General features: G+C 37.1%; 1 protein-coding gene across 14 annotated transcripts in view; it reads left to right on the forward strand.

Annotated features, from left to right (window-relative positions):
- LRRC7 (leucine rich repeat containing 7) overlaps positions 1-14,601 on the forward strand; it is a 176,666-nt gene that overhangs the window by 69,726 nt on the left and 92,339 nt on the right. For all 14 annotated transcript variants that reach the window (XM_027462559.3, XM_072041781.1, XM_072041780.1 and 11 more), the window contains exon 3: positions 10,250-10,452. In XM_027462559.3, the coding sequence (XP_027318360.1) occupies positions 10,250-10,452 (203 nt within the window). The remainder of the gene's footprint in view (positions 1-10,249; positions 10,453-14,601) is intronic.

Genomic DNA, 14,601 nt, shown 5'->3' on the forward strand with positions numbered 1-14,601 from the left:
AATGAACTGTGATACTTACTCATGAAATACCAGTAAATAAGTTTGCTCGTTTGCCATGGCATCATTAACTTTGTCCAAGAGTCATAAACCATTTTTGCATCAGTCTGCATCTTCTCTTCTCTTGTGGTGTTTCTTGTTAGGCCTTCCTTTAGGGTAGCTTCCCAAGATTCCTTCCTGCCACAGAATTTGAACTTTGCAAGATTTTAATGAGAAATCGGTATGGTTGGGCAGAAAAAGAATGCTCTGCGGAGATACTTCCAATGGATGCATTCATCTAAAAAAGTCATAATTCTGTAACTACATAATATAATACAGTCCTTACTGAAATAAAAGGAACTTTTCCTAGTACAAATATATTTTAAGCTCTGAAGATGAAATAAGCAATCCCCAAGTTCTGGAGGCCTTTATTTGAGGGTGTTTATACTTAGTACGTCACTGTTCAAGGGTAATGATGGGACTAATTGGTGTTGAAAGTTCAGATTTAATTACTTGATTCTACCTAAAATTATGCAAGAGGGAATTGTGGCAGCTACTATACACACTGAAATACAAAGGAGATGTACTCAGGTATTCGTAGGTAGCGAGGTATTTGTAGAGATGAATGCCTGTGTAGATGACAAATTGCACCCTTGTATTTGAGTAACCAATTTTCATGGCTAGTTTTGAGATTGCGCTTGTGCTGGCATTTTGGTATACAGGCTTTTGCATTTTGATAATCCAATTTACGAACACACATATAAGCATATTACAGCATTAGTGGATATGGTGAAAGAAATGGGGAGCAATGAAAAAAATTTTAATCTGCAGCTGGGAAGGGGGACAGAATGATGAAAGAAAGATAAACTGATGGCAGTGATGGATTTTTTTTTTTATTTTTCTTCTCAAAATATGAGGTCTGTAGAGAGAAGGGGGAGAATAAGCAGAGGATGAGGTTTTAGTTGCATATGACCAATGGTAGAAAGGTATGTGGGAAACTGTCTCAAGGTGGTGCTTCAGGGATGGAGAAGGCTGGCAAAAAAAAGGCTTGCACTTTTCTTTTTATGATTGACAATTTTCTATTTTTCAGAAAGCAAAAGTTTGCTTTTTTTAAAAAAAAAAAAAGTTTGTAGACATGTTGAACATTTACCATGGTGAGCAAGCAACATGTCTTTTCTGGGCAGTTGGTTACGTTTTTCAAATGTAACCATGTTTTGGACATGTCAAAAATCAGCTTAATCTCCTTGTATTTTGGACTTTGGTAATATCTGCTGCAATGTGATTGTATCTTACACTGAGCACGGTGGCAGTGAGGGGGAAGAAAGACAGCCCTTGTCCCAGCACACCTCTGCCTGGGCTCTTTCAGATCAGCTTTCGTTGTGAGTCATAGTTGTCCCTGTTAATTAAAACTTTCTTTTTCTAACTGCAGTTTGGAGTTGCACGTTATTATCTCTGGAACTTTCATTCTGCAAGCTCAGCAAAACGCATACAGTTTTCCTGTAGTAAGCTCCTGCTAAGCTGATTAATATGTCACGAATAATGCAGACAGATTGTGATGTAAAGCACTGGAAAGTAATTGGGTATTCTGTATGATCCCTTTCCTCCATGAGGAAGAAAACCAGACTTAATGAAAGTCATATTTAAATAGCAATTTGTTTAGTTAATGTATTTAGCAGGTAAATTATGTTTTCTATACTATTCCTTTGGATAGCAGTTCTGGCCTTCATGTTGGCAGCAAAAACCATAAGGCAAGAAATAGAGCATATTTCATAATAAATTACAGACCAAATCATCTTTTAAACTAAAGGATTACTTCAAGTAAAAGCTGAAATAAATCAAAGATCTAAGCTTAAATGTAAATTTCCCAGATTCCAGAAAGCACACTTTATAAATAAGGTTATTTCTCTTCTTAGCTTATTGGCATTTGCTCCTGCTTAAGTATCTGAACAGCGGGCCATCAAACTATTTGTAGTTTCTAGCAATTAAAAGCATTATTATTATTATTTTTCAACATTTGCTACTGGCATGCAATGAATTATTGAAATTCTGACAGTTCTTGTGTAATAGCAAACTGAACAAAACCAGAATTTTCCATCAGGTTATGGAAAAACTGTTTTTAGGGGGAATAGGATACAGTTTTGAAATGTAAAAAGAAAAAAAAAACAAAAACAAAAAACAAAAACAAACAAACAAAAAAAAAAAAACAACAGAAAAACAAACAAACAAACCTTTTTTGCTTTCACTAAACTGTTTCTTCTAGTGTCTCTTCTAGGTGTCATCAGTGCCTAAGGTTAAGTGCTTCCATAAATATTTCCCCAGAAAAACTTGCTTAGGAATTTCAAGGCAAGACCAATAGTAAACTTTCACTGATACCAATGAATATCTTGGTAGAAAAGGTAAAGATTTGATCCTTTGTCACAGAGGGTTAAAGTTCTGGTTATTCAAATATTATTCATTGAAATTTTGCTAAATTCTGCCTTGAATTTTATTTATTTATTTATTTATTTATTTATTTATTTAATCTCCCAAATATCATCATGGTCAGCCAGAAATGAGGTCCCAGGCCTTGAAAGACTCCCTGCTTTGATTCTCGAATACCGTGTGTCCTCCAGCCTTCAGGGTCAATGCAGACACACTCGGTGTTGTGTGAGCACCTTCCAGACGTGCGTGGGTCTCCTCTGCTGGGACATCTGGAGGGCACTCACGGGAGGCTGGGAAGGAGCAATGTGCCTACTGGGTGCCACCGGAGCACCCCAGCATGAATTTTGGATGAAACTCATGCTGAGTTTCCTACAAGACAAAGCTCAGATGTCTTACAGGTCTTTTCCATCCTGCATGGTTCTGTGGTTCTATGATGTGAACATAATAGAAGGGTGAGCGGCAGAGTTAAACACTAAGAGCTGGATGAAGAGGGCACAGCTTGTACACACAGATATAATCTTTCTGCAGTTTTTAAGAGATCTAAATTATTCATAGTGCTGTTTTTATAAATGAAAACTTGTACTGCAAATTAAGAGGACTAAGAGTGCTTTGAAGTTCCCTAATTATTTCAATGATTTGGATTGAAAATGGACACAATGTAAATCTCCTACACAGCGTACATAATTAATTAAAGGAGAGAAGAGAAAAGAAAAGTGAATGTCTGGCCGGTGCTAGAGGTGTTAGAGGAATATCAGTGCGGAAAGGCTGAAGAAAAAGATTTTTTTTTTAATTCCAACCATATTCTCAGCTTTGTTCCATTTCATATTCCTAGTCCCTATTATCAAGTCTGTTTCAGCACAGAAAATATAACATGAAATTCTGACCCGTATGAATGGGAAAGCTCCCAACACCCCCCTGGGGCCAGAGGAGCACCTTCCGTACTGTCTGTGCCTTCAGCAGCTGTAGAATCAGGAATCAGGCTAAACACTTCTGTTTAGCAAAACAACGACTTTATGGGGATTTGAAGAGAAAAGCAGTACCACCATCTGCTAGGCATGGTTGAAAGGAGGGAATGGCACTGGGAGAAGAAATAGTGGCTGAGGAGTTTGGGCTCCAGCCTCCCCTTGCAATCAGCCAGCTGTGCTGTCAGGGTTTAAGCTGGCACTGTGAAGGTGAGGGGTGCAGGGGTGGTCCACAACGGGTGGCCCCTGTGGGGTCGCAGGGGGGCTTGGCTCCCTGCCTCGGGTAGCCCAGGTGGGATGGGGTGCAGGGGCCAGCTCCATGGGTATCGCAAGGAATTGTGCTCTGCTTCCATCTCCTCTGGTGGTGGTGACTTCTCGGAGAGCTAGAAGGGGGTGATGGAGATGGCCTGGTACAGGGGTTGACATATTTGTGATTTCTCAGCTTGACAGTGTAACGCACTGCAGAGAACCAACATATTAGCATATTAATGTTGTTGATTATGCTGATAATAAGGGAAAGAAAAGGAACAGAAAAATCATCACTTATCTGTGATGTATGACAAAGAATGCAGTGAAGCGAATTGTCTGCTGTTTGAATATAATTAATATTTTCTGAACCCTCTGGCAAATGTTACCGTTATTACTCATTTCAGCCTTGTAATGCTCTCATTCACACTTTTGTGTTCTTTATTCTCGGGATCTCTCGGTAACTTTCCAGCACTACCAGATTACTTACACTCTGCAATTTCTTGCGGAGTTTTCTGAATGAAATTTTAACAGCAGAGATCATTTTATGTTGATACCTTCTCAGGTAATGTGGGCTGGTCCTACAGTCCTTATTATCCAACGTTTTTCTTTTTGTTTGAGTGTGGACTCAGATCACAGATCATGGCAGCACATTGGGAACTGAGACTTACCTGTGAAAAGAAATACATGGAGGGAGTGTTACATCAAACACTTGTTTGGAAGTAAAATATATTCATCCCCAATCTATATTGGAAAACACAAAAATTGGCTTATACAACCAGTTCTAGAGGCAAGTTCTCAAGTTCTTAACAGAAACACTTTACAACTTATTTTTCATATATCTACTTGAGGCTTTTAAAAAAGATATTAGAGAACCATTGTTTGCTTCTAAAAATTTAAATTTCCTTCAATGCTTTAAAATTATTCTTATTCATGAAGATGCTCAAGAGCTTGAAGAACCTGTGTGTGTGGAGCAGATACTAACACACAGCAGTCCTGGGGAACTTGCTCTAGAAGAGCTGGCTTAAGGCCGGGTGAAGAGAATCAGTGCTGGCTGATATCAGGCAAACCTGTGAATCCCACAGCTTTTGAAAATTGTCCTACCAGTACCTTCTACCCTGTTTTTTTTTTTTGTTTGTTTGTTTGGTTTGGTTTGTTTTTTTAACATGCAAATAAATTGGAAGTTTTGTAGGTCTGTGATGATCAAGAAAGCGAGCTTTATAATTGCAGTCAAATCTTTCAAATACTGAATTTGTAAATTCTTGGCTTAAATGGACTATCAACAAGAAATCTAGTGGCTTCCAAAGGCAATTTGAAACCTAGTTTTCATGTTACAAGTCTTTCAAATTGCTTGCCCAGTAATTGCCACTTTGCAAGGTTTTTTAATGCTGTTAATGGTGAAGTAAAACATATTGATGATACCATTTTGCACCACGTAGTGTAAAACTAAACCAACTAGGTAAGAATATGTTCAGAGAAATTACTTTTACTTGATGCCTTTTTTTTTTTTTTTTTTTTTAATGAACTTTGAATTGCTTTTTGAGCAAACAAGGAAAAAGGCTACACCTGAAGGCCCACTGTAGCAGGAAAGGTTTCTGAGGTGAAGAACAAAATTCTTCTATACTGTATCCTGTGAAAAATTACTCTCTCTCCTACTCTTCCAAGAGAACTGAAGTTTTGTTGAGATAGTTTTTTCCATCTTTAAATCAAAGTTTTTTGAGCCATACAACAATTTTCTTTGTCTAAATAGGCAAGGAGAACTTTTCTCATGATTATCAAGAAACAGGGATTAGTGGGTTTACTGCACAAAAGATCCATTAATTAATAAGAGATTAGATTTTATTCTAATTAATTTCCATAAAACTACTATTTTCCTTAGATTAGGAATTCGCTTTGTAAGAGAATAAAATGAAGATAACGATAATGAGATGCTTGCTTAAGCTGATAAATAGCAGTTTATATTTATACTTCTTTCATAGTTTCTTTAATCTAATTCTAGAAAGGACATATTTAAAAAAAAAAAAAAAAGTTTTTAGAAAATAGGCCAAAACATTTTTAAGCTTTTGTGGGGAAAAAAATGTTTGCTTTTTATTTCACTTCTGAAATGTTGAGTAATTGTGCATTATATTTTGTTATGTATGCAGTTGTTTAGAAATATTTATTAATTAAGAAGATAATTAATTTCCTTAAGCAGAATTCCAAATAAATAAATAAAAAGATGTACATGTTATCCTAGTTCTGCTTTCGAAAAAAAATCCACCTGCTTGTACTGCCTTTGCAGAACAAAGACTTCATAGCTTTCCAAGTTGCTGAGGGTATCTATGTGTGGTCTGTTGAATATTGTTGAAAATTTAGTTTTCTTACATGTGCAACTGAATAGACAGCCTCATCCCTGAAATTCCTTGACTTTTGACTGTGATATAAATCTTTGATATTGTATATATATAATATATATTAATATATAGCATGTGACTCATGCTGAGGAATGACCTGTAATACTCAGCTATTGAGAATCACATTTTTTTCACTGGTTTAAAAGGGGATAAGTACTAAGGACTAGTATTTCTATAAGGAAGTAGGAAGACTTTCTTTATCACTTACAAGCATTAAGGAATTTTATGAAGCAGCAGCGTATACGGTGGCAACCTCCCCAAACCAGGAGTTTGGCATCCTGTTGACTCTTCTAGACTTGGGTTGGGTTTCCAAAGACCTGAATAAGCAATCCTCTTCTAGTAACTGTCGGAACAACAAAAAAAAAAGCTTTGTGAAAATTATGAAGAACTAAAATGTAGGTAAGAAAAGTATAATTACCAAAGCTGGAATTAGTCTGGGGTAGAAATTAATGAAGGGTTTAAAAGCCATTAGTCCACAGGGCATGAAATTTTACTTCTTTCAATTGTATCACAGGTCTTGTAATTCTATACTGATGCTTTCTGAAATGTCTGCAAAGAACAGTGTGAAAAGGACTTCCCAGGGGACTTTTAACAGGGTTTTCCAGCATTATTGTTTGTTCTAATTGCAGAGGGTATATAAAGGAGCAGACTATGGACACATGCAAAATCACTTCTCACCAAAATATATTAAATTTCATGATTTCCTATGGTCATTCTTCCAAAAAGTGTTCTATAAGCACAGGTTTCTTCAGTAAAGTAACTTTACACTAATTTTTGCAGGAAATTCTTAGCAATGCACTGTAATTCTGGTTTAAGTACCTTCCTTATTCTAGTATTGATCTTTTCTTAAACAGATTACTAGAGATTGCTGGTCTATCCAAATAGCATTCTGTTTGCTTGTTTGTTTGTTTGATTTCTGAAGATGACAGTTCCAATAGGTAACCAAATAATCCCAACAAATTACTTTGACATAAAACCCATGTCTTATCCTAGCCTTTGAGGAAGACAGTGTAGTTAAATCACTTGTTTATCCTTTGCATTTTTTTCCTAATTTTATAAACAATTTTCTATTGAATGAGAAATTACAGGTATTTTTATGTACTATAGGAATAGAAGTACTTTTGTTTGTATAAGAAAAAAAAATTTTTTTAATGTTTTTGTTGTTGTAATTGCTATTCTTAGTGCAGTTCTATCAATTCATCGCTATTTGTACATTTTCTAGCTGTTCCATTACACTGTTATTGTTCTGGGTTCCTATTAAAATGGGATGTGAGGTTTGTTTTATGCGTTTGCCTACAGTAGAGGAGAATAATGCAAAGCTAAGTGCTTTGTAATGCCTATGGGAAGAATGTTTTTCTGAATAGTTTTTGAAGTACATGTCACTGTTCAATTGTTCATTATCTTCGAATGCCTTGAAAAGCTACAAATAATTTGATATTCCAAGGGCATCTATTTGTATTGTGTCATGGTCTGAAATATGCAGTTGCAAATGCTGCTTCCTATGCTTGAATACAAAGAGGCTGTGCAGCTTGGTAGCTAATTTCATTTTTCTTGTGAAAGACTTATTCTGTGGCCAATGCTTTTACAATTTTCGTCTGTTTTGATCTTGTACTCTCAAGTGAGCCATTTGGGATGATTTCTGGAACTGAAGACACGTTGCTAATTGGTGTCAGTGGTCAAGCTGCATACCCTCCGTGGCCTGGCATGGATGCTGGCCATATGGCAAGGTGCAGAAGGTGGGAGGCTGTGAGGCCTCAGCACTGCCTTCCCTGCATCCGTGACATCTGCCTGGTGCACAGAAATTGGTGAAAGCCCTGATCTGAGAGGGAACTGGGTTAGAGGGACAAGGGAGAGGGCAGGCACAGCACGGGTGCCGCCACTTGGGTGCAGCGTGCGTGCTGCCTCTCCCTCCTGGGAGCACTTCTGGGGTGGTGGGCTTTCTCCTCTGGGACTGGGTCTGGAGCAGGGATCTGGGAATTTTCCTCCCCAGTGTGTTTGAAACCACCCAACAGAGTTTAAGCTGAAATGGAAAATTAGGGGGAATACTAAAATAATTTATCGCAGGAAATTCTAAGTGCCAACCAAGACACAGGATGTGCACGAAATGTGACAGGGGATCCAGTGTTCCTGGTGTGAGAAATTTAAATGAGGAATGTTTACAATTGAGGTTCACGGATAAAGTAAATTTGAGTGCCATGTTACATCCCCAGATTTTCACTGTGGTGGTGTTTGTGTTCTGCAGTGGACTATCCCACTGCTAGAACTCAAATAAAAATTAAAGATGCTGTCATTTATTAGCTTGAAAATGAATAGCTTCTTTTTATGTTCCTATGAGTCTTCTACTTTTATCTTTTCAGAAGTTTATGTATGCTTTATTATGAAAACGTTTTAATTGCATCAGCTGACTGTAATTAAGCTAAGTTTTATGTTATACAAGCAAACTTGGCATCAGGTCAAGCTAAATTACAAAATTACCTTTTTCTGTGTTTAAAGCTTTACCCTTAAGCCAAAATCAGCCAGCAGAAACGTGTTGGCACTGCCCAGTGAATAACCAGCTGCACTCTGATTTCACTGCTGTTCTTCCAGCATCTTGGTCTCCTTGAGAACATGAAAAAACAGTATTTTTTCTGGCAGTATTTGTATGCCTATCTCCTTGGGATTGCTAGAGGCAGATTAAGAGCTAATAAAATTTAAACAAGGAAATATAACATTTGAGTGTTTTACTTACCTCTGAAATAACAACGTATTACACGATATAAAATTCCTGCAGAACCACAAAAGGGGCATTATTTGACCAATGCTTTTTTTTCATGTTACGTATCAGACAAATAATGGCTTAGGCAGCAACATGAAGTATCTATACTTACTCATATGCAAATACAGCTCAGCTCAGTGAACAAGGAGTGGTCCAGGATCAGAAATGACTTGTTTCCCTTCAGTTATACTTACATGAAACTGGATTTCTTGCATTTGAGGAGCTGCTGCTCCTTGTAATTGATGAGAAGACAAAGGAGAGCACAAATTGACACTACGTGCTATAATTTGTGCTGTTTTAGCAAGAAATGTTGCGTGACTGCATTGTTTATCTCTATGGATTATTTTTTTTGCATAAATACATGGTTCCTTTTTCACTGGCATTCCATGAAAGAGGATCCCGATGAGTTTTGCTTTGCTTGGACTGATTTTGTACATTCTTTTCATAAATGTAACTCAAAACCTTGTAAGTGGTTTAAAACATAGGAGATGAGGGTTTAGACCTTCTTGGCTCTATGGTGATATGTTTCAGAACAGCCTGATTTATTTATAAACTTGTTAACATTACATCTCAAACAGATATTGACATTTTTAGAAGTTGAGACTGCTTGATGCGTAGAAAATCTACTTATTGAGTCTTCTCTCAATTCAAAAGAAGTTAGTATTTTTTTTTAGCAAAATATTATAAGCTGAAACTTACTCATAAGAATTAGATGTGCTTGTATAAATTGTTTGTGCAAGGAAAATCTGTAGAACTGACATCTAGATTTGAAATTAGGGAACAGACTGAGGTGAAATATCCCAGCAGTGTATTCTGCTGCAGAAAAATTAATGGGATTTCTGCTAAGTCACTTCCCTGAGTTTCCACAGCCTAAGACAGCAGGAGAGAAGCAGGAATGACAGGTAAACAGACTGTTGGCTTTCTGTAATTGTAGTTTCATAACCAATGAAGTTTCCATATTCTTTTCTTTATTTGTATGGTCAAAAAGACAAGGAATACATTCCACCAATAACTGTGGAAAGCCAAGGAATTCTGTTGATTTCAGAGAAATGAGGTACAATTGTGCATTTGTCACAGAGAATCAGAACCCAAACAACTATGACTGATTCACTTCACTGACTCATGGTCAAACCGAGCAAAGGATCAAAACAGGGAGTGTGAAAGATGTCACTTTGTACTCTGGTGAATGTGATCACACGTGTAGCATTTCCACAGTTAATTTCCATCATTAAGGAAAGCAAGAATTGTGGATGGTCTTGACGTGTTTTCTTCTATCCCAGTGTAGGGGAATAGACAAGATACTGAGATTGCTTCTTGTGGTTGCACTGACAAATCTCACTTTCCTGTGTTTTGTGGAAAAGTAGATTAAGACATGCAAATTACAGATACCCCTCAGGAAAATAAATAAATTAATTAATTAGACTCTGATCTTGATAAAGAGGGAGTTCCAAACATGTTGATAGTTTCAGAAAAGTGTTTTTCCCCTTTCTTTTCAGTGCCCTGCTTGGAGATGACAACCAAAAGGAAAATTATTGGCCGCTTGGTGCCATGCCGGTGTTTTCGCGGTGAAGAGGAGATTGTTTCAGTGTTGGATTACTCTCACTGTGGCTTACAGCAGGTGCCAAAGGAGGTTTTTAACTTTGAACGGACGTTAGAGGAGCTTTATCTAGATGCCAATCAAATTGAAGAGCTACCCAAGGTAATCCGTGTTCTTCCTGTAATACAGATGTTAAAAGTTATGTTCTTAAATGCATATTCAACATGTGCTTCAACTCTCAAATAGTTCTTGTTCATGGACTGATTACCTGCTTGCCATGGGCAGAGTCAGGGCTATTAAGTCTAGAGATTCAGTCACATTTTTTACATTTTTTCTGCCCTCTCTGAAGAGTCCAAACCACTGCGACACCGTTCTTGCAGATGATGCTTCATGGAGAGGAGCAGAGCTGCCTGAATCACAGAATCACAGAATCTCTAGGTTGGAAGAGACCTCAAGATCATCGAGTCCAACCTCTGACCTAACACTAACAGTCCCCACTAAACCATATCCCTAAGTTCTACATCTAAACGTCTTTTGAAGACTTCCAGGGATGGTGACTCAACCACCTCCCTGGGCAGCCTGTTCCAATGTCTAACAACCCTTTCAGTAAAGAAATTCTTCCTAACATCTAACCTAAAACTCCCCTGGCGCAACTTTAGCCCATTCCCCCTCGTCCTGTCACCAGGCACATGGGAGAACAGGCCAACCCCCATCTCGCTAGAGCCTCCTTTAATATACTTATACAGAGTGATAAGGTCACCCCTGAGCCTCCTTTTCTCTAGGCTGAACAAGCCCAGCTCCTTCAGCCGCTCCTCATAGGACTTGCTCTCCAGGCCCCTCACCAGCTTCGTCGCCCTTCTCTGGACCCGCTTCTCTTTGCTTCATGAAATAATAACAGCTGGAAGCCAAAGAAGTTTTAAACTGGGAAACTGATAGTCATTTAGAAGAGTTTCTCACACAACAAATAATGAATATGACATTTGGTACCTTGGGAGACCAAGAATACACTAATATACGGGGCAGATGGTCTCACATTTGGATCATCAGTAGTGCTGCTTTTAAAAGCAAACTCTTCATCAGGATAAGCTGTTTATCCTTGTGGGAGAAAGGCTAGCACTTTCTGCCTAATATTTTTGTAACTGTAAATGAGGTCCTGCAATGAGGTTACTTCAGTTATCCTTTCTGTGTAGAACTTCTCTTACAGAATCTTTAAATTTGGTCTTCTATCGATTAATATTTACTGTAAGGAATTAAAAGTTAGTGTAACTGAAGTGTTCTGGAAACAAAAGAGGGCAAGGTAGTGGAAAAACCAATTAATAGTAGGTGCTAGCTACATAATGAAGCATGAAGTAATGTAATCCATTCCTTAATTGAATTTTTCTCAACAATAATGAAAGATGCTTACAAGTCTTTTAATTAAACATTGCTCCAATGTAATCCATTCTTCATCATCTCCCAACATGTTTCTTACTTACACTGCATAGAGATTTTATATAAATTCTATTTACAAAAGTAGAAAATGTTCTTTTTCCATTACACAGAGTTCCTGTATTCAGATATGATAGTTCATTACTGAAGATTACTCAGTCAGTCAAGAAATTATTTAAATATGATAAGGCAGGGTAACTCCAATCTTCAGCTGTCACAGAAAAATGGTATGGAGAACTGCTTTATCTCTCCTCCTACTAGGAAAGACAACAGAGAAACAGATATTTTTTCTGTCCCCATAAATATAAAATGGTTGTGGTTGAGATCGTTTCACTGTTACCGAATACCGTCAGGGCTATTTTTCTCTTAATAAAAACATATGGTTAATCTTGTATATTTTAATTATGCTACTGAAGAATCATACTGAAGAATATTTAAAGTCTCTAATTTAGCCAGGGATTTTTGATATATTTGTCTTGGGTTTCTTGAAAGTATGCATCACCATGGTATTTAAAGAAAATTGCAGTGCAGAATGCAAGACAAATATATCAGGACATATAAAAAGAGCTATATGTCGTAATTGTATACGAATAAACTGAGGCCAAAGGTAAAGGGTCCAAAATCATGAAATTGGATTAAAGGCGGTAGTGTCAATCAGAGCTGAAATGTGCATGCGAATGAAACCTTTACATTGCATTGTGGTATCATCTATTCTGTATGTGTTATTTGTGAAACAAAACAGCAGATAAATACATACTTTGGAGAGATTTAAATGAATAGGACTCTATTTTTGCACCTCTTTTGTTTATTTTTTCTTTGTTTTTTAAATAATAACTTGAAGCAAATACCAGGTATTGAAAAAAATCCTTTTGATCAGCCTGGAGCTTGGGTAAATACATCATTAACAGTCTTGGTCTTGTACAAATATTAGAATATAAATGGGAGCATTAGTTTGCTTGCTTAATACCATTCACAATTTTTGTCTTAAGCCTTTATTAATCATTACCATAAATTAAACAGTCGAAATAATTTCTTTCTCAAATTTTGTGCTTCAAATACTTTTTGCTATGTATTTAAGCTCTTTCCACTGCTCAATTAATATTCTAGGTGACAAAATGCCATTTTTTTTTTTTCTTAAAATGTCTCTATATTACCTAACATTAATTTTTGCATTATATACTGTGATCTACTGTAGCAGAACTTTCCTCTCCCTGTAAACGTGAATTCAAAAAACTGCTTTCAGGGAAAATTTACCTTGTCAGTTTTTTGTTATTTACCAAATGTCATATACCTCTGAAGTTACTCGCAGTGTACTTTTCAAGTTTTCTGTCATCAGAACACTTAATCTTGTTTAAAAGTTTCTTGAAATAAGCACAGGTAAAAAAAACCCTATTACATCATTATATACCTTAGTTTACTTTCACTGTTACCTGATACTCTAGAAACCAATAAAAACAATAAATTCTTTAGCATTAAACACATGTATCAAAATAATTCTGGCTATTGTTTTTTTGAAATTTTACCTTATATTTTGTGCATTATAATTATGCTTTTTTCTTTTTTCTTTTTTTTTTTTTTTTTGCTACCCACTATAACTGGATTTCTAGCTCCAATTTTCTCTCTTCCTCTCTCTCTTCTCCTCTTTTTTTTCTTCATGATTTATTGTATTGTTCTGTAATCTTAATCTCTATTTTTCCCTAAACCTAGCTAAGACTTTTATTTTACTTGACTTTGACTTCATTATCATGAGCTGCTACTGCAAGTGTGTCCCTATTTGCATGAGTCAAATGAATCAATGACTAATAAAAAAACAAACAAACAAAAAAAAAACTGATTTTGATGCAGGTGGAGTCACTGGCAATCAGTATATAGAAAAGCACAAATTATATGAAAATTCTTCCCTGCATCTTTTCCCTATAGATATACAGCAAAATCTTTACTAGCATTTAATGGACAAAATTAATGTAATTAAAATAAATGTAATGTGTTGATAAAATAGGTATTAGTAATGCCGAATATGCTACTGAAGTTAGAGGCTACAATTTAACGCTTAATTGTCTCACTGAGAACTTGAGATATGCAGGGTAATAGCCCATTGTTATAACTCAAATCACAGCAGCATTAACACCGCTTGGTTTCCAGTCTAAAAGGAATAAAAAGTAGAACATGGGCATACAGTCTAATGATTACATCAAGCTATCCTGATGGCATGGCAAGGCCATAAAGCACTAGAAATTGACAAGGACATCTTTTGAATATCCACTGGCTAAAAAAAAAAAAAGTGAGGAACTGTGGGTCTGCATACCTGTATTCACACCCCTGTATTATTGCTGATACAATAGCACACCGCCGAATTTCTCCAGAGGGAATATTTTTTCCTAATGGAAACGAGTTTTATTGGATGTCTTTATTCACCAGTTCAAAAGCCTTGTGTCGGTTCGGTTATTGTCAAGTTCCAAGCCTTCCTTGTCTTTGAAGATAAGACTCCAGCACAATGGCTGGGATGGGCGCCGGGCATTTCATTCTGCAGGCCTGACAGCTCAGTGCTGTCTGTGTGTGTTCCCGAATTCGGCAGGTCCTCTGTGCTGCACGTTGCTGGGGTCTACAGCAGTCCTAGTGCAGCAATCTGGCTAGAAACATCAAGAGCAAGCGCTAGAGCCTACTGCTCACCCTACTTTTCAGTCCAAAATGCTTAAAGAAAGCTTAAAGAAAAAATAGGTGCTCTCAGATGTGCTGCAGAGGAACTCCTCATCCTCCAGTGGGAGGTTTCTCTTTATCAAGGCTGTCTGCAGGCGGCAATGTGTCACCCCGTTTTGCCTCCCAGGTGTGCAGTAATTGCTCAGGCTGCTCTGGCACATCAGATCGGGCAGCATGGAAGTGTGG

The sequence above is a fragment of the Anas platyrhynchos genome, chromosome 8 (genome assembly GCF_047663525.1).
Source record: "Anas platyrhynchos isolate ZD024472 breed Pekin duck chromosome 8, IASCAAS_PekinDuck_T2T, whole genome shotgun sequence".
Taxonomy (NCBI): Eukaryota; Metazoa; Chordata; class Aves; order Anseriformes; family Anatidae; genus Anas; species Anas platyrhynchos.